The following is a 20,547-nucleotide window of genomic DNA, read 5'->3' on the forward strand; positions in this document are numbered from 1 at the left end:
AACAGAGGTCACCACCACCTCAGCTCTCACTTCCTACACAGCAGCTGCCGTGCTGGGAACCTCATGAGCGCATCAATACGTCTGAGACGAGGTTGGTCCCTGTCCTCCCTCTGTGCTGTTCATGCGGACTCCTCGGCCCCTCCCTGGAGAGCACCTCCATTTGCTGAACCCACACTGTCCATGCTCCTGCCCCATGACCACCCCTTCCCAGGTGTCACTGGCTTTTCTTTAGGTTCAGATGTGCTCTTAATTCTCGCCTTGGCCCTCTTCTCACCAACCACATCAGTCCCTAAAACCATATCCTCATAGAAGCATCTGCGACCCTCAGCTCTGTCCCGATTCATCTCTCGGCTCCAGTTTAGATGTCGCTCCGGCAACCCAGTCTTAAACATCTACGATTCTCTCCCAATCTGAGCCTGTTCTCACCGTGAGTTCGATTGGCACCAGGATCGTCACAAGGTACCACAGAGATGCACCAAGTGCTCAGCGGGTTAACAGAAATTCACTGTCTCAGATCTGGGGGAAAGTTGGTTCCTTCCAGGGTTTCGAAGGGGGAGCTGGGGTTGGGGATTTAGCTCAGTGGTAGAGCACTTGCCTAGCAAGCGCAAGGCCCTGGGTTCAGTGCCCAGCTCCGGGGGGGAGGCGGGAGGAATCGAAGGGGAGCTGTCCCAGGCTCACCCCCACACACACACCCCTCCTCCCCACCCTCCTCCCACCTTCCCTGTGTAGTTTGTCCAACGATCCTCTTACGAGTCCAACAGCGTATTGGATTAGGATCCAACCCAGTGCCTGCAGTTTACTTTGACTATCTCTTCAGCAGATTTTCCCATCTTGATATACTGATTCCTGATCCCATCCGTGTTAGAGGGACCCGGTTCTATTTATAGCCTCGTTTCCCATGATGCTCTCCCTGATCCACTTAGAAAAAATGAAATAGTCTCTTTGCTGCGCTCCCAAAGTATTTTCTTTTCAAGTGAGAAAAGTACCATGATTATAATATATTACGGGTAATTCTTTCATGATTAATTCCCGAGAGACTCATACGCTGCAGAGACTTCGAAGTGTCTGCGGGGTAGCATCCTGACTGATAGCTGCTCACTTTCCGTTTCTGCCACTTTCTAATTTGGAGATTTGAGGCTAATTCCCTAATTTTTTTCCTACGCTCTGCTTCCTCGTGGATGAAGTGTTTGCACCTGTCTCGTAAGGAGAGTCTAAGAATGTAAGGAATGATACACACGAAGTCCCATAAACGCTGTGGCCAAGCGGGTCCTCAGGGGGGACCCACGCATGGTCTATGCCTGAAGGGCCTCGTGTGGAAATCAGAACAGCGCTCTATGTATTTGAGACAAACCCTCCACCCATTTTCCTGCTTTTGGAGAAGTCCCGCCATCTGCTCTTACTAAAAACTGAAACAGACCTCATCGGGACCTGTCCTCTCTGCACCGCTGCTGCCTCAGCCCTCTCCAGACAGTGAGGTTACCCCTGACACATCCTCCTGTCTCAGGTCCTCTGTTAGTCAGCCTCCTTGTATGCAAGAGAAAAGTCAACCAAGACCCTCAGAGTGACGGCTGTGGTTTAGGCCCCACACCAGGAGCTATGGTTTGGATGCCCCCTCAAAGTTGGCTACAAATTTAATCCCAACGCAAGAATAGTTGAGGGAGGCTTTTAAGGGAGGATTGTCTGTGGGGCCTAGGCTGTTAGAAAATAAGAGGCCGGCTGTTATGGAAATGGGTCCCTCATGAAAGGACTTCAGACCCTTTCCCCTCTCCTTTCTGACTTCCTCTGCTCCTTCTCTCTCCACTCCACCATCAGCACAAACAGAGCACTCTCCATTGTGCATCTGTCTTCTGCCTCAGGCTGGGGCAGCAAGAAGACTCTGGACCCTGTGGTGATTTGAATATGCTTGACCCGGGGAACTGGAGTAGATGTGTCGCTGTGGGCGTGGGCTTGAAGCTCCTCCTCCTTGTGTCTGGAAGTCAGTCTTCTCCTGTCTGCCTTTGGATAAAGACATAGAACTCTCAGCTCCTCTGGCCCCACATCTGCCTGGATGCTGCCATGCTCCTGCCCGGATGATAATGGACTTAACTTCAGAACCCGTAATCCAGCCCCTATTAAATGTTCTTTATAAGAATCGCCTTGGTCATGGTCTCTGCTCACAGCAGCAAAACCCTAAGACAGGCCCCGTGGCCTTGGATTTGAGACATCCAGAAGTATTAGATATAGAGCTCAAGTCTTTACAAATGACAGGGTCTCAGGTCCTCTGTTATGACAGCATGGGCAGATTAAGATGCCGGGTCATGGGATAGCATAGTAAGCAGCCTGGCAGTGATTTCGTGTTGGGAAAGCTGGCAAACCAACAGGAAGCATTCAAACAAAAAAGACGTGCATTGAGTGGAAAGAAAGTGTGGGTACCACTGGGAGACTCTCGCTCAGTGGGGTAGTCAGAGAGGCTCACAGAGAGGCTTGAAGGGCAGGAAGGAAGGATGGACAGACAGACGGAAGGTCATCATTTCACCAAACTGCCCCACAGAGCAAAGGTCAAAGCTCAGGACAGCAAGCCCTAGACTCTCCCCCTTATTCCCCAAATCCTTCCCTGAGGCTTCCACTAACCCAGCCAAGTATGCACTGGCCACACTCGCGTCTATTAGCCGGTGACGCAGGGTCAGCAGTTCCAAAAGTTTGGAGAACGTGTCCAGGAGCAGTGCATGGAAATCTTGGCCTTGTTTCTGCTCTTCGTCCACCGCAGACCTGAGCGCAAGCAGGCCCACCTCCTCCACGAGGAAGGGATCACCCATCACTTTGGCTGAAAAGAGCTGAGAGCAAACCAAGTAATTTGGAAACTCAGAAGAAGAAGCACCCTGTGTACTGAAAGGAAAAAAACCACTCCCAGAGGTACAGACTCTGAGAGCAGTATCTTCCGGCCATCTACCAGACAGGAGATAAATCACTAGTAAACAGGGCTGCCCAGAGGGTTAGGAGAGCTAATATGCACACAAGTAGTTTTTTTTATTATGACGGTAAATCTTGTTATTATAAATGTTTTGAGTCTAAACACAAAAACTGGGGGAGAGGGGACTAAATGGAAATAAAAGTCACTGATTAAAAAAAAAACTTAAGGGGCTGGAGAGATGGCTCAGTGGTTAAGAGCACCGACTGCTCTTCCAAAGGTCCTGAGTTCAAATCCCAGCAACCACATGGTGGCTCACAACCATCTGTAATGAGATCTGATGCCCTTTTCTGGTGTGTCTGAAGATAGCTACAATGTATATAATAAATAAAGATGTTAAAAAAAAACTTAAAAATTGGAGCTATGGTTCAGTGGCTAAAAGCACTGGCTGCTCGTCCAGAGGACCTGGGTTTGATTCCCAGCGCCCACATGGCGGTTCAGAGCTACATGTAACTGCAGTATTAGGGCATCCAACGCCTTCTTTGCCTTCCGAGGGTACTAGCTATATCTGTGGTACACAGACATACACGCAGGCAAAAGATCCATACAGAAAATAAAAAAAAAAATTTAGAAGTGTTTTGGTGGCCAAAGAACAATTTTTATAATCCTCTCTGACTGCAGCTTCAAAATGCCGAAGGATTTTCACACCTATGAATTTTTTCAGTTTTCACCCAACCCCTCAGGACCTATTGAAGATCCTCTTCTTCCTCAACGAGGACTCTAAACTGCCTGGGAACTACACCTAGGGGCTCACGCTACGTGAGCCCTCTAGTATGGAGTTACTCCTTACTCTTACTTTCAAACAAGATCTCACTAAGTTGCCCAGGCTGGCCTCGAACCCGTAATCCTCCTGCTTCCACCTCCTGAGTATCTGAGATTGTGAGCTTGCACCAAGCCTGGCCTGTGACCTTTAAATCTTAAAAGGTCATTCAGTAGTACCAAGGGTAGCTTGTTGCCCCCTACTTCCAAGTTCCTTAGCGTCACGGGACCCCACCTGCCTCTCGGCACCTCCTCACTCCCGGGTGGCCCCACGTGATCCGTGATACATCCAAGTGACCTTTAATACCCTTCTGCCTTAGTGAATATCTAATGTGCCCTTTCCAGTAGAGACCTCGTGTGAGGACCCTTTCTCTCCTTTTTCTGCCGTGTTCCATCTTCCTGCCACCTTCCTTGCTTATGTTCTGTCAAAGGACTTGTCTACTGCAGATGTGACTTTCAGTTCCTAAAGTCTTCAGAGAGCAGTGGTACACCCACTTTCTAATACAAAGAGTCAGTCTGAATACTCAGTATTTCTAGGTTTAATTGTGAAAGTAGCTCTAAAACGATAATTAAAATCGTGACCTTAACGGGAGACTGAACGAGTCACTCCAGACAGTCTCTGTAATCGATAAGATGTTTTATAAAATTAGTATTAAATATGGTACTACAAGACACTGCGAGAATAAAAATGGAAGTAAGACATTACCATTCCGTGAACACTAATTCCAGGGAAGAGTAAGAGAGAGTTGGACGTTTAAAAATTAAATCAAACCCTTAAAATCGGGATGGGAGTAGACAGAATGAAACACCCGAAGGGAGACGCTCTCTCTGCCTTTAGGAGGACAGACCCAGTCACAAAGGGAATGAACAGCAGATCCAACCACACCAAAATAACAGGGTGTGCTTGCAAAGGACAAATGGAAAAGTATTTACAGGAAATGTGATAGACAAACAGGTTAAAGTTCTATTTCATTAAACCTCAGATAAGTGAATGGCAGTGAAGTTATTTTCTCAGAGAAGTGAGCCAAAAAGAAACAAAAAAATATAGCCGGTGACCGAGTGTGTCAAAAATCATCTCAACTGAGCTGGAGAGATGGCTCAGAGGGGAGCCCCTGCAGGGTTGGTTCCCAGCACCCACATCAGACAGCACACAGCCACCTAGAGGTTCAGTTGAAGGAAACTGAGGCCTTGTGGCCTCTGTAAGCACCTGTACCTGCATGCACATGGTGCACATAAATCCACATAGGTGTACACATACATACGCACAAATATTATATAGTATATGTACACACACACATATATATACATGTGTATATATACATATAGAGAGAATACACACGTCTCTCTATATATGGTTGTCATACATAGCAAGGAAGTGTACATTAATACCATAATGCCACCTTTCATGCACACATGCAGAGTTGGTTCACACGTTGCATTTCAAATGCTAATACTGCACCCTGTACTAAAGCGGAAGTGTGTCCCTAATATATTAGTTGGTTTTTAAAGACACTGGCATGATTCTTTTCAAAGCAATCTGAACCAAATCTCACATCGTCAATCATGCCCTAGTGTAGCCCGCTATGGTGGCACACACCTTTATACCCCAGTACTCTTTAGGCAGAGGCAGGGGCAGGGGCAGGGGCAGGGGGGGGGGGGGCAGGGGCAGGGGCAGGGGCAGGGGCAGGGGCAGGGGCAGAGGCAGAGGCAGAGGCAGAGGCAGAGGCAGAGGCAGGAGTCGAGGTGAGAAGCAGGGGGGTCTCTGAGTTCGAGGCCAGCCTGGTGTACAGTGAAAGAAAGTATCAGGGTAGCCAGAGCTGCAAAGTGAGACCCTATCTCAAAAAACAAAGCAAAGCAAAACAAAACAAAAAAGACACGTAGAACTGGAAGATAATAATTAGGAAGGGTCTGACTGTATCCTATGCACGGGAAGACAGCTTGAGTTCGGAAAACGATCATGAGTGGGTTTATTGATCCACTGAGTAGTTCTGCAGTCCTTGGGATTGATCCTAGGGCCTCATGCACGCTAGGTTAGCACTCTGCCACTGGGCTCTATATCCAGGCCTCTTTTCACCTTTTTAAAATTGTGTTTCTCTTACCTGCTTGGTAGGGAGATCTTGCTATGTGGTTCAAGCTGACTTGGCACTCACTGGGTAGCCCAGGCAGGCTTTGAATCTCTGAGCCTCCTGTCCCAGCCACCCAAGCATCTGCTACAATTCTCTGTAATTGTATATTATTTCCATATATTTTAAATTGTCTCTTTAAGGGGGCTGGAGAGATGGCTCAGTGGTTAAGAGCACTGATTGCTCTTCCAGAGGTCCTGAGTTCAATTCCCAGTAACCACATGGTGGCTCACAACCATCTGTAACAAGATCTGATGCCCTCTTCTGGTGTGTCTGAAGACAGCTACAGTGTACTTATATATAATAAATAGATAAATCTTTAAAAAAAATTGTCTCTTTAAAATGATTTTAGGTGGGGAGGGGGAGATGGCTCAGGGGTTAGGTGTGGCTTCCTTTACTTCCTGCTTAGGGTAGCCAGCACACACACACATGCACACACACACAGACAGGCGGGGGGGGAGGGGGAGGGGAGGGGGAAGAGGGAAAGGGAAGGAGAATAATAATAATAATAATAATAATAATAATAATAATAATAAAAATTAAAAAACCAAGCCCTTTCGTGTTTTAAAGATGATGTTAGTTTAGGCAGGAGAGGATAGAATGTTGACCCAAGGAGCCGATGCTCTTCCAATCACCTCCGTTATCACAAGTGGCTATAGAACGAGATCAGTCTGGAAGCCCCAGCCCAGCATCCAAAGCCTTAACAGAAAGTGCAAAGGATTGAGGTAAAAGTTCAGCTGCGCCGTCAGTCACAGCCGGAGCCACTGATCCTTATGGCTGTCAGGTGTTCTCTAGCTTCTCCCCAACACACAGACAGACACACTGTGGGAAGGGAGAAAATATTTCTACATACCTATGTAATTCCCCCATTTAATTTTAATTCTAGCACCATCCTTATATACTAGCCAGAAGCTTTGTCCAAAACAAAAAACGCATAGAAACATTGGCAAGGCTTGTGGCTATGCTCTTCCTCTGGCCAAACAGAGGGGAAAAGTGCCAAACAGCCAGAGAGCTAAACAGAAACATCTGGAAGGAAGTAGTCTCTTTGCCAAGGACCCAACTGTCCTGTCAAAAAACACCCACATCTCTTTGGAGTTGTGCGCTGTACCAGGCCTCGGGCTTGGCTGGGGTGAGCCACAAGTCTAGGGCAAGCCGCAAGACGCGAATCTCCAGCTGGGCGAGCCCGCTGGGTGACGCAGCCTTGTGGGCGTGGCGAGCCTCCCGCAACAGGTGCTGCAGAGCCTTGGGGATGAGGCCAGCCTGGCCAAGGGAAGGGTGGAGCTCCAGCAGATGGACGTTTTCCGAACCTGGGCTTGAAGAGAAGAAAGGGTGATTTGATTTTTCACGACAAAGAATATAGATACATTTTGTATTGAAGATATCTGACTTTATATTTTTAAAGACCAGTATCACAGCACGTCCTGATCTTTCTCCGGACAGGGAAGCCCAGAGGGAATTAACCAGTACTGCAATATGCTCCTTGCTTTAACACAAGCCCTGTAAAGGGGAAAAAAACTGACATATTTCCAACTGTCCGGAAAGAAATGGCTATAACAAACCCCCCACGCTTCAATGACTGCCTGAAAAAAAAAAAAAAAAAAAAAAGAATATCTGAAGAATAAGAATGATCACGTGGGGGTTGGGGATTTAGCTCAGCGGTAGAGCACTTGCCTAGCAAGCGCAAGGCCCTGGGTTCGGTCCCCAGCACCGGAAAAAAAAAAAAGAGAAGAATGATCACGTGGGGTTGGGGATTTAGCTCAGTGGTAGAGCGCTTGCCTAGCAAGCGCAAGGCCCTGGGTTCGGTCCCCAGCTCCAAAAAAAAGAAAAAAAAAAGATCACGTAAGGGTGTTGGGGATTTAGCTCAGTGGTAGAGCGCTTGCCTAGCAAGCGCAAGGCCCTGGGTTCGGTCCCCAGCTCCGAAAAAAAGAAAAAAAAAAAAGCAAAGGAAAAAAAAAAAAAAATGATCACATAAAAAAAAAATAATTTCCACGATTCTTAGCATCTATTTTTCGCCTGAGTTTTTTCCTTTGCTACCCCCATCCCCAATGTTAATGAATAGAGACAATTTTTTAAATATTTATGTATTTAATGTATATGAGCATCCTATTGCTGACACACTAGAAAAGGGCATTGGATTAAATTACAGATGGTTGTGAGCCACCATGTGGTTGCTGGGATTTAAACTCAGGGCCTCTGGAAGAGCAGTCGGTGCTCTTAACCACTGAGCCATCTCTCTAGCCCCAATTTTTAAGTTCTCTGTACACTGAGGGCCTCCTAGAATAGGTGAGGCCAAAAAAAAAAAAAAAAATCAATAAAACACTCATCTGCGTATTGTTTTTAAATAGAAGATACAGAACAAGTCAGGGGTCTTCCTACCTTAAAACGGAAGAGCACAAATATTCCCGTTAGCATCTATGTAAATGGGTTTCAGCTTGGTCCTAGATCTTAAAGCTCAACGCCTGAAAACCAGCTTCAACCGTGCCAATGGCACTGGGTTTGGAGACTACTCTGACAGCTATGAGGACCCATTTTAGCCTTAGCCTGACCTTCAAAAGCCATTTCCTGAACAGCAGATTCTCTCCATGGCAAGACGTAACGCACGCACGGCTGGTGCCAAGCTCGTTACGGTGAAGACATCAGCGCCGTGCGAGATCAACAGGGGAGATGCAGTTTCACCAACCGAACTTCTTAAGAAGGTAGGATCTTAGCTACTGTCTCTCCCAGTCCCCTGCCTGTCCCAGAGATGTAACCTATCACGGCGACAACCTTACATAAAGACTGTCTTTGATGTGCACCTACGGGACCTCAGGGCCACGCCTATGTCCATGTCTATGTCCTCAAAAGCGTGTGCTGGGTATTGAGAGAAGAGAGACAATTACTCCCCACCTTGTGGCAGCAATGGGGAGATTTTGATCTCAGGCTATCCTGCTCGACTTGGGGTCTGCCATCCCAAGGAGCCCTCCAACTCAAAGACTAGAAAGGAACAGGGGAAGGAAGTAGTCACGTTCAGTCAGTCAGCGTGGCAAAACGTGCACCCGCCCTGAGTGGTCTCAGGAAACCCAGTACTGCTCATTGGAGGGTAATGCCCAGAGGTTCATCTGGCCAATTCTCAGAAGCCTCTTTAGCAATACTGTGAGAAGAAAGAAGTTCCTTTCAGAGCAACTTAAAAGCTCACACCGGCTTCAGATACATGAGCTAGGCTCAAGGTCTCTCTCACTTCCACTCGGCACTGAATGGGGCTTAAAAGCTTAGTACTTTGATCCAAAACTGCATATCTTAATTGCTGTGGAAGATTAAATGTAAAATGCTAAAGACAGCGCCAACTTACCAGCTGTTGTTGATGGAAACAAATTGCTTGCAAATTATGTTCAGGGGAAGACCGAACGTCTTGTGAGCCTCAGGATGATCCCCTCGCCAGAGACTCTGGACGTACTCCTGCTGCTGCTCTAACTAAAGAGAATAAATATTCCCAGGACCTGGGCTGTGAACTTAGACAGGAGAAACCTAAACCCCCTGTGTTCCTGCCTCTTCCCCTAGTTTTCACCTTGGACGCAGTTTTGATTACAACAGGACATTCTGGGCTCTCAGCAAATGTCAGCCAAGGAAAGGAAAGCCAATGACTTTGAAAACGCAAAGAAAGCTGGAACTTTCGTACACGCCTTCGATCCCAGCACCGGGCAGGCAGAGACAGGTGGATCTCTGTGAGTTCCCGGCCAGCCTGAGAGTTTCAGAGGACACACAAGGAGTACGAGGCAGCCAGGGCTACAGGGCAGGAGACTGTCTCAATAAAACAAAATAAAGTAAAATAAAATAAAATAAAATTCAAAAGCCAAGTGTGGTAGTTTATATCTACAACCCCAGAGCTGAGGCAGGCTGAGGCAGGACTGCCAGGAGCTCCCGACAAGCCTAGGCTACTGTGTGAGAACTTACCTCAAAAACAAAAACAAACCAAACAAAACCACCCAAAAAAATCCACCTATAAGGGAAAAAAATCAAAGTTTTATATGACAGTGTCTTGGAAAAGTCCTTTTGTCGATGATAACTCTATGATCTCATAAAACACAAGGTTCTTGATTCCTTGTGAATCAACTGTCATTGAGGTTAGAAACCTCCATTTAAAACCTAAGTTATGGGGTTGGGGATTTAGCTCAGTGGTAGACTGCTTGCTTAGCAAGCGCAAGGCCCTGGGTTCGGTCCCCAGCTCCGAAAAAAAAAAAGAAAAAAAGACTTAAGTTATGCTTGACATTCGGAAGTGCAAATGACTTACAGATAAACGTTCTGCCCAGAAAACCCAAATGCAATGAAAGAATGTCGTCGTCGTCGTCGTCGTCGTCATCATCATCATCATCATCATCATCATCATCATCACTATTTTGGCTTAGGTCTTCCATCCTCTTCCCAGATGGAGCCATTAAAAGCCGTACTCACGTGGTAGCTGAGGATGCTCCTCACTAGCTGCAGGTGGAGCCTCAGGCAGGTGCAGTCGTCTTGGTAGGCCTTAGTGAAATATGAGTGGCTGAAATCCAACTTAGGGCGTCGGTGCATAATGTCAGTCATGGCTTGTGCTAGAGCAAGCCGTTCTTCAGGGTCCAAGGTGTGCTGGTAGGCTTCCAAGTAACTATCAAGAAGCTGAAAAGAAGAAGAAGAAGAAGAAGAAGAAGAAGAAGGAGAAGGAGAAGGAGAAGGAGAAGGAGAAGGAGAAGGAGAAGGAGAAGAAGAGGAGGAGGAGGAAGAGGAAGAGGAGGAAGAGGAGTAGGGGGGAGGAGGAGGAAGAGGAGGAGGAGGAGAAGAAGAAGAAGAAGAAGAAGAACAACAACAACAACAACAACAAGAACAAGAAGGAGGAGGAGGAAGAGGAGGAGGAGGAAAAGGAAAAAGAAGAAGAAGGGGAGGAGGAGGAAGAAGAGGAAGAAAAAGAAGAAGAGAGGAGAAAGAGGAAGAGGAGGAAGAGGAAGAGGAAGAGGAAGAGGAGGAAGAAAAGGAAGAAGAGAGGAGAAAGAGGAAGAGGAGGAAGAGGAAGAGGAGGAGGAGGAGGAGGAAGAAGAAGAAGAAGAAGAGGAGGAGGAGGAGGAGAAGAAGAAGAAGAAGAAGAAGAAGAAGAAGAAGAAGAAGAAGAAGAAGAAGAAGAAGAAGAAGAAGAAGAAGAAGAAGAAGAAGAAGAAGAAGAAGAAGAAGATAAGGGTTAGGGTCAGGATACAGCGAGGCAGCTCTGGGGCCAGCAAACAAGATGGAGGCTTCATCCTGGGCTTTAACCGGCCCCAGGGCCTTAGCAGAAGACAGATGCTGGAACCTCAGGGTAGCTATCAGTCTTGTCTGTGCAAATATAGTAAGAACTGGTACAGCTAGTAAACAGCAGAGTGAAGAGACAAGAGCTGAAGCTTACACCATGGATCCAGGGCTGGACTTGAGCTTGATCTATCTACTTCTGTTCTTCCTTCTCTTGCTCTTTACAAACAAAAGGAATGTTAGACAGTTGATACTGTCGCTCTACAATATAAACTCGAATAAGACAACACCCCAATGTCTGCCATTCCTAGAAGCCTACCCTCTTTCCTTCGCCTGGTTACTTCTCTACAATGTATCACTCTGGTTAGATCTTTTCATCCATTCATCTGCCTACTTATAGCCTGGAAGATGAGCTTTCATGAGTCGGCTTCTTTGAGTCCCCTGGTCTCTGAAGACCTCCACATGGGCACACGGTCAACACTTCCGTCTTTCATCACTGATCTCCAAGGCAAAGGCACTGAATTGCGGTGTGCTGGGGAGAGTTTTCCTCTTTTACCCAAGAAGGTTAAACACTTCAGACTGAACAGACATTAGGAATCAGATGTCACCTAAAAAGAGATGTTTACATCTGTCTGCCCAACGTCAAGGCAAAGCTTGTGGACAGTGACCCTAGGATGTTCCAGTCTGTACCTGTGACGTTCTGCATGTAAAATACCCCCTAAGGATTCATGTGTTTGAACATTTGGTCTCCAGCTGGTGGCACAGTTTTGAGAGGTTGTGGAACCTTTGAAACGTGGAAAAAAGTGGATCTGACCGTGTGGGGCTTGAAGTTTATAGCCCAGCATGACTTTCTGTCCCGCCTCTACTTCCTGTTGTGCTGAGATGTGAGGAGGTAAGGACTCTCCCTCCTGGAAGGTGTGCCAGGGGTTAGAGACTCACAGTTCACAGAGTAGACTCAGAAGTGAAGAAAGATGGGGCTCCCTTTGACTCTAAGTTCACCCCACAGTAAAAGAGGAGCAGGGTGCTCTTGGCGACCGGATCGCCTCACCCAAGAGTCACCCTAGAATATTCGCCAATCGTTAAGTGACAGAAAGGAAAAACTGAGACGAAGGAGGAGTGACTAGACAGGCTAAGGGCGACACTCAGCTGTCCCAGGGAGAGATTAGAGAAGAAAGATTTACTTTTTAATTCATTCTAACCCAGTGTGAACCCTACTGGCTGGGCCAGGGTAATCCTGGGAGCTGGCTTATGGTATTTATCCTTCTTGACCTGTTTTTTGGACAAAGAGTCCAATTGTTGGTTATTTGATGAGGGAAGTTGGTTAATAAAAATAATTTTTAAATTCCAAGTTTTCTTTTCGCAGCCCTGGCTCCCAGAATGATGGCTCTGAGACTAATTAATTGTTGTTAAATGCATAGACCATAAACTTTGGCTCATACCCTGACTACCTTGTAATGTATTTAACCCATTCAAACTATTCTGCGTCTACCACTTGGTTAGTTATCTCTCCTCAGTCCCTGCCTGCTTCTTCCCTCGAGTCCCCTCAGAGTCCCCCCAGAGTCTTCTCAGTGTCTTTCTCGGCATCTTCCTGAGTTCTCCTACCTGCATCCATCTCCTCTGTCCTCTGTCTTGTCTCATCTCCTCAGTCTCTCCCCAAGTCTCTCTTTTATACCCTTACTATTTCCCAGAATCCTCTCGCATCTTACTAGTATCCCGCCTCCTTTTTTTTCTGCCTCAGCTCATTGGCCATCAGCTTTTTTATTGACAGGTGATGCTTATAAGAGATTCTCCCTACAGAAGTTGGCTGCGGAGAGAGTCCTTTGCATCCGTCCCAATCTGGTGAGGCCATGTTGCAAAGGATCATGCTAAATTGAATTCTCATTATTGAATAAGGTTACCAGAGTCAGCCAATAAGAACATAGGATGGCCCAGCAGGCAAGATGGTTCAGGAAGTAAAGCACTTGCCACCAAGTCGGAGGACCCAAGTTCAATCCCGGGAACTCACGAGATAGAAAGCAAGAATACACTCTGCTAAGTTGTCCTTGGACTTGTCTGATGTAAGCTGTGGCTGCCTCCTGAGCCTCCCCCCAAATAAGGAGGAATACAGGGCATCCAACCAACTTTGAATTTCAGATAAATAGCAAATACTCTTTTAAGGTAAGCATGTCCCAAATATTGGAGTATTTTCTCTGTTGAGAAGGAAAATATAAGTTAAGCTAATGTCATCTCTCAGTTCAGGCTCATCTGAGAGACCGTACCAGATGGATCACTGAGCAATTTCATGACAAATTCCTTCCTAGCAAGGGTGGGGCATGATCTTTCTGCCTCACCGGTTCTATTTGTTATCCGTTTGCTAACTGGCCTGTTACCATTTAAACTCTGGGCTGGTATTTGCCTGAGAAGTCATCCTAACCTGTCAAATGTCACCTCTGTGTGTCAAGGGCCAACTCTCAGAAAGTAATGTGCCACACAGCAGGGCGAGTGGCCAGGAAATGTCTGAGGAAATAGGGAAACAGACAAAACTGATGCTATCCAGCTTCCCTGGGTCTATCTTATTTGTGAGATTATCTTACCGAGTTTGTCTTACGTGTAAGATCTAAGATGTACGATAACTTTTAAAGATAGTACTTTACCTCACACCAAAGTGTCAAACGGAAAATCAATGGTAGACAGAACAATGGTAAATGGGGATGATGCACAAAACTCATTTTAGGGCTGCATACATATGCAAATTCAAATTGTAGAACGTGTCTGGTTACTGTGGAGAGAGCATCAGGAGATAGGACAGCATGATCCAGGAGCTGCCACACCAACTTTCTGGCCACTCTTGTCCCTCAAGCCATTAAGTTGACATCAGCTTTAATTTTATGAGTTATTTTAAAGAATTGAAAGGACCTAATATGTCCCAGAACTTCTTAAGTGGTAATACCAATATATTTAACAATTGAAAATGGCTGAGGAGATTTGGCACCAGAGTCAGTGTGGAGGGCAGGGATCAATTGTACCTCAGATGAAAATTTGGCTTAGCTATTTAAGATGGGCTCTTTGCCTAGAGTTTCTGACTTGGAAGACCATATTCTACAATTTTGGCCCAGAAAGCTCAGTTTCTATAGGGAACTTTTTCTCAGGGCAGGCGGGGGGGGGGGATATTTTCAACGATTGCTTTAAATTAAGTTCTGCGTACCCTGGGAGGAACTAGTGGGCAGCTTGACAGCTTAGCATAGAATGAGCTACAGGCTCCTACAGTCCCTGCTGAGTGCTTAGTCTTCTGGGGTTTTTTTCTGCCCTTTGACTCTCCTGTTGCCATGGAATCCCCTGCCTCAGGGGAAGAGAAAACTAGGACATGTGTAGACACACACACACACACAAATACACACACATATATACACTCAAACACATACATACATACACATACACACATACATACACACACAAACATACACATACACACATAAACACACAAACACACATACATATAAACACACACATACATACATACCCAAACACATACACATATACAAACAAACACACATACATATAAACACACACACATACACATACATACACAAACACATTCACACATACATACACAAACAAATACAGAGAAACACACACATACACAAACATACACATAAACACACATACAAACACACATACATATAAACACACATACACACACATACACACATACACAAACACACACACATACATACACATACTACACACACAAACATGCAAACAAAAACACACATACATACACACAAACACTACATACACACATACACAAACACACACACATACATACACATACTACACACACAAACATGCAAACAAAAACACACATACATACACACAAACACTACATACACACAAACACACATATACACACATACATACATACACAAACACACATGCATACATACATACAAATACATACACACATATACATTCATACACACATATACACACAACATATACATACACATACACACACACATACACACACACACACACACAGAAAGAAACACTTAAAAACTCGGGCCTGGAGTAATGACTTTGCCTTGTTTTCATTTAATACAGACAATTACCACAGGACAAGTCCCAATCTCCCATTTACCTAGTTGGTCGGTGTGAGGCTCTCACTGGCAGCTCAAGGTCATCTGTGAAAAAGAACTGTCTTCCAAAGCCCAGGCCTTGCGCCTTTTTCAGCTCAGACACTTGTTTCCAAACGACAGAGACCTACGTCTCCATGAGTAACCAATCAGAGGGCACAAAACATTAACCATCCAGTCTGCTACAAAAGCAGTTAGAAGAAGCCACCGTCACTCCTGATTTTCAGACCGCGTCACAGCTGCGGGAGTCTGGCTGCCACCTCCCATGGCACCTCCTGGCAGAGGCCTGCACAGCCGTCCCTGGCCCTGAACACTGATCCCACTCTGGCGCCTTGAGGGAGCATGGCCCCCAATATTGTACTGTGCTCTGCATCACTGGGCGTCCTCCAGCTTTTTCCTGTCGCTGGTTTGGCTTCAGTTTTGGCTACTCCGTCTGCTCCACAGCCTACCCCATCAAGTAGGTGTCACCAAGGGCCCAGTCAGACTCTCCACCTTTTCCTATCCGTGGCTATGGTTCAACATCCACGGTCATGTCTCAGTCATATCTACTTCCTGGTTTTCAACCTGTAACTCCCCACAACGCATTCACATCTGAGGCCGCACCTCCACTCGATGAGGTGTGTCTTCAAGTGCACTTGTATCTTCTTTAACGATCCTTCACTCCTCCTGCACTGTGCGTTAACTAGTAGCTCCTTCCTAGGCCCTCGGAAACCCCTTCTAATCTCTTTTTACTCTCTCACTCCAAACTCCATCTCCAATCCTTAACTCCTACCATGCCCCCTTCAGAGTGATGGCATCTGCTCCCCTTCCTGCCCCCACGGCTACATCCTTGTCACTAGGTCCCTCCTCACTCTCCAGATCGCCACTGGAGGTGATCTGTTCTCTAGAGAGTTCTTACGCAGCTCATCCTCTATGAGGGCATTAAGACAGCGACTAAAAACAAGACTAGGCTCACCCTATGGCTCTTCTCACGTCTCCAAAGCTTCTCAAACGGTGGGTCACAACAGCCATGTAACAGAATAGAGGGATTACACACACACACACACACACACACACACACACACACACACACACACACGCAATATTAAAAGGTTCCTGAAAACATAAAACTGAAAATTAGCTCAGAATCAAATAATCAAATGCATAAGAGCAGTGCTCGCCCACATTGCATCATGGGACTTCTGTGCTGGCCAACTTCTGAACACACAGCATGCATACTTCATAATGTCACCCCACTATACAGTGCCAATGAACACTGCCTGAAATACCCAGCAGAGATCCGAGACCCCTGTATGTTACAAATGTCAGTGTTTTACTGTACATGTAGGTATTCTGCTCTTATAAAAGCATGATGCTTTACTTGTGGAAAACAATTATTTGTTTTCTCACTGTCATTCCTCATCATGTTAAAATTAGCCTATCTTTGAATCGAATTATATTAGAAAAACAAGGACAGCTATTTCATTAGTATGGAAATTTTACTTTCCTTCTTAGTAAGAGGCAGAGCCACAATATGCCAAAGGATTATTTTAAACTAATTTTTTTTTATGATTCATTATCAGTGACATCTGACTTGTATATCTATTGTATATGCCTGGAGTCATATGCAGTTCAAAGAGTCATAGACAGTTGAAACCCTGTCTCAAACAAACAAACAAACAACAACAAAACAATGAAAAACAGACAAAAACTGTGTACAATTTTCTTGGGCAAAATGGATTACAAGTGGGGAATTCCAAGAAACCCAAGTTATCCAGTGAACTTTAAAATCAGCGATTCCCAAGTCCTTACCAGTGTGTACCCCAAAATATAAATCCCGCCCCCCAATAGCAGTCTACCAAGGAAGGATTCTACTTTGCCAACCCCCATGTGATACTCTAAACGGCATTTTCCATGCTTAGGAATCTTTCTCTGCCAGACGCCTTATTAATCTTTTAGCGGTGAGATGGAGTCTGCTCCTCTGGGAAGACTTAGGGACAGTTTTCTCCGTTTTAATAGTCCCCAGACAAGACAAATATCCCTTTCCTCTGAAGCCCCTACCTCTCTTTTGGCAGAGATTGGATAAACGTTTATAGACCACAGATTTCGCTTTTTCTATGGTTTGTAGAAATGTACCTTTTTAATGATGGCAAATCTTATGTGATTATATAACCCAGAGCGTCTCTCTAGATGCCTTTTAAACAGTAAGGCATATTGTACTTCTGTCGTACGAGCCCTAGATGTTCAAGATGAAGAATCTACCTTTGTAGATCCTCAGAACTCTGAATACCTTCCTTAGACTGTAAACATGAACTCTCTCTTGTGTGCATCTATAGAGCTCTGGGACAGCACCTAGCAAGATGAAATTTTAACTTTGCCGTTTAGTTTTGCTTATTTTTTTTTGGTGCGAGGCAGCCTTGTTACACTTGGGTGTAGTCCAGGCTGACTTCACACTTGGGGCAATGCCTCTGCCTCCGCCTCCTGGGTGCTGTGATTACAGGTGTGCCCGCCACAGCCAGCAGACAGATCTTTGAGAGACAGTTCCCTTCCAGAATCTTACCTGGCGTTTGCACTCCAGAAGATTCGCCTCGCAGGCCCACAGGTCGTACAGCACGGCAAATCTGTCCACGTTCGCATTGGCCCAGCCGAGGCGCTGGCTGCCCTCCGACCTGCTGTCCTCTCTGTGGCCTGGGAAGAAGTGGGTGGGAATGGTTAGAGACAAAGCTTCTCCAGTGCCCCATCTCTGAAGAACTCAGAGCAGGTCTGAACCGGCGACTAGGACTCTCCACGGTGATCCGAAGTCCAAGGACCAGGCCTGAAGTCCACACATGTTGACTTGCAGGTCAACAAGAGTTTTTGTTTTCACTTCCTAAATTTAAACACTAATTTTAGTAATAATACCTTTTTCTTTTTCTTTTTTTTTTTTTTTGATACATCACCTCACTGTGTAGCCCTGGCTGGCCTAGAACTTGCTTTGCAGACCAGGCTGGCCTGAAACTCACAGACATCCACCTGCCTCTGTCTCCTTAGGTCTGAGATTACAAGTGTGCACCACCACACCTTGTTCAGTACTTTTTTGTTTTGTTTTGTTTTGTCATTGTGAGACTGAGTCTCATGTAGCCCAGGCTGGCCCTGAACTCACTATGTAGCAGAGGATGACCTTGAACTTTTGACCTCCTAGCTCGATGGCACGAGTTGAGTCCTGGTATCACAGACATATCCACCATGCCCAGCTGATGCAGTGCTAGGCATCAAACCTAGGGCTTCCTGCATCCTTGGCAAGCACTTTTCCAACTAAAGTACATGCCCAGACCTCTAAGGACTATTCAAAAATAAAACCAGTTGACACGAAGTCTATGCTAAAATGTCCCTGAATTTACAGCTTTAATACCAGAACACACATCTCTCCTTTATCAGAAACTGATCTCTGATGGTTTAACAACTCAGATCTATATAGTATTTTTTTCCCATGTGAAGTGTGTGTATGTATGTGTGACTGTGTATGTGTGTTAGTGTATGCGTATGTGTATATATGTATATATGTGCGTGTATGTGTATATGTCTGTGTGTGTATATGTGTGTGTTTATATGTATGAATGTGTGTGTCTGTATGTATGAATGTGTGTCTATGTGTATGTATATGTATGTGTGAATGTATATGTGTGTGAGTGTACGTCCGTATATATGCATGCATATGTATATATATTATGAGTGTGTGTGTATATATGTATGTGTATGTGTATATGTGTATGTATGAGTGTGTGCATGTGTATGTATATATGTGTGTGTATATGAATGTGTGTGTGTTTATATGTGTGTCTGAAAACATGAAGTATGCATATATGTGAGTGTGTACATGTGTGTCTATGTGTGAAAAGTGTTTATGTATATCTGTATATGTGTGTATGTGAGTGAACTGTGTATTTGTGAGTTTATGTATATGTGTATGAAGTGTGTATGTGTGAATGTGTGTGTGTGTGTGTGTGTGAGAGAGAGAGAGAGAGAGAGAGAAAGAGAGAGAGAGAGAGAGAGAGAGCACAAGAGGTCAACCTAAGGTTGGGAGGAGCCTAGCAGAGTGGCCTGTAAGCTATCAGTATAACCAGTGAGAATAGAAGCTAAGAGCTGAAATGCAGTGTTCTGGAATGTTGAATGCGTGGTTTATATACAGTTGTGGCAAGGACTGAATATTCTAACATGTGCAGTGTCATGTTAAATTAACTCTGCCCAGGATCTGAAAGCTAGTTGTCACACATTCTTTGATAAGCATTTTATAACACAGTGAAGGTGAATTACCACACACATTTTATCACAACACAAACACCTTCTAAACTCTGCTTCCTGGGCTACGCTATGTCTAGACAGCCCAAACTCTTTCCAAATGCAACAGGAAACGCTTCTGTACCTCCCTAAGAGAAAGATCCTTACCTACCTACTTTTAAAATTGGAAAGTTAGGCGGTGTTGCCGAAAAGAAGCAAAAATGGTCATTACGAGTTGCTTGACAGCCCAAGTCCTGAGTCCTCCACCTGGGGGTGTCTGTCAGTCTCCTAGCCCTTCACATGCTCGGTGATGTCTCTGCTTCTAAGTGAAGTTTCCTCAAGGCCAGGCAGCTCAGGAAAAGCATCTTTAATTCCTCTTGCTTCCTTTGCGCCCCTGGGGTCCGCACCACATCCCTCCCACCCAGTGTGGGATAGAGAACTTTCTGGGAACAAGCGATCTAACAACAGCAAGAGTTGCAGCTGGTCCCTTAAAGAGCACAGCTTCACCACAAAGAGTCTTGTGTGCACCAACCAAGTACTTTCCTATTGAGCTGCACCCCCAGCCCTGGCCAGTTGATTTTTTAAAAAATCTCTCTCCTTACTTTTTTCTTTCTCAATATAATGGCTAGCAACGAGCAGCAGCTCTGACTCCAGTTCCTTCAAATCCTGCAGGGCGGTGTCATACACGACATACACGCCGAGCTGATCCTGGGTGTGGATGCAGCCAGCTTCTGTGCTGTAGAAGTCGTGCTGGTTCTCAGCTTCCGAGAACTCCAGGAACTGGATGCTGTGGACCTGGGGAGAGAAAGCCAAACCTCAAAGTTACTGGAAAAGGGAGAGTTCTATTTTGTCAGTCCAAATGGCCAGGGCGCTGGGTTTCTCCTCCCACACAGTGGGCTGCTGGTGCAGAGCCGCAAGCACGCTGAGTGTGCGAAGAGCCGAATTATATATAATCAAACACTGCGAAACCTTTGCTTTCCACAGGGAATTCAAATGTTATATCTCCCCCACCTTATAAAACCTTTATGCAAGCATTCTATCCCTCCCCACAACCTGATAAAACTTTTGTTTACATAAAGGCCTGCTGCTTTCTTCTAACAAAAGAGACTTAAGTGACTGTCCCTTGCCTGTACATTCCTTTACT

At 45.6% G+C, this 20,547-nt stretch overlaps 1 protein-coding gene across 1 annotated transcript in view; it reads right to left on the reverse strand.

The window, feature by feature from the left end:
• The window catches only part of LOC116886977, a 160,073-nt gene that overhangs the window by 96,806 nt on the left and 42,720 nt on the right, over positions 1-20,547 (reverse strand). Inside the window, exons 14-19 of the mRNA XM_032888467.1 lie at positions 20,006-20,198; positions 17,707-17,834; positions 10,258-10,458; positions 9,158-9,279; positions 6,913-7,141; positions 2,611-2,813 (exon numbers count right to left, since the gene is read on the reverse strand). Of these exons, the coding sequence (XP_032744358.1) occupies positions 2,611-2,813; positions 6,913-7,141; positions 9,158-9,279; positions 10,258-10,458; positions 17,707-17,834; positions 20,006-20,198 (1,076 nt within the window). The remainder of the gene's footprint in view (positions 1-2,610; positions 2,814-6,912; positions 7,142-9,157; positions 9,280-10,257; positions 10,459-17,706; positions 17,835-20,005; positions 20,199-20,547) is intronic.

This window comes from Rattus rattus, chromosome 18, assembly GCF_011064425.1.
Source record: "Rattus rattus isolate New Zealand chromosome 18, Rrattus_CSIRO_v1, whole genome shotgun sequence".
Lineage (NCBI taxonomy): Eukaryota > Metazoa > Chordata > Mammalia > Rodentia > Muridae > Rattus > Rattus rattus.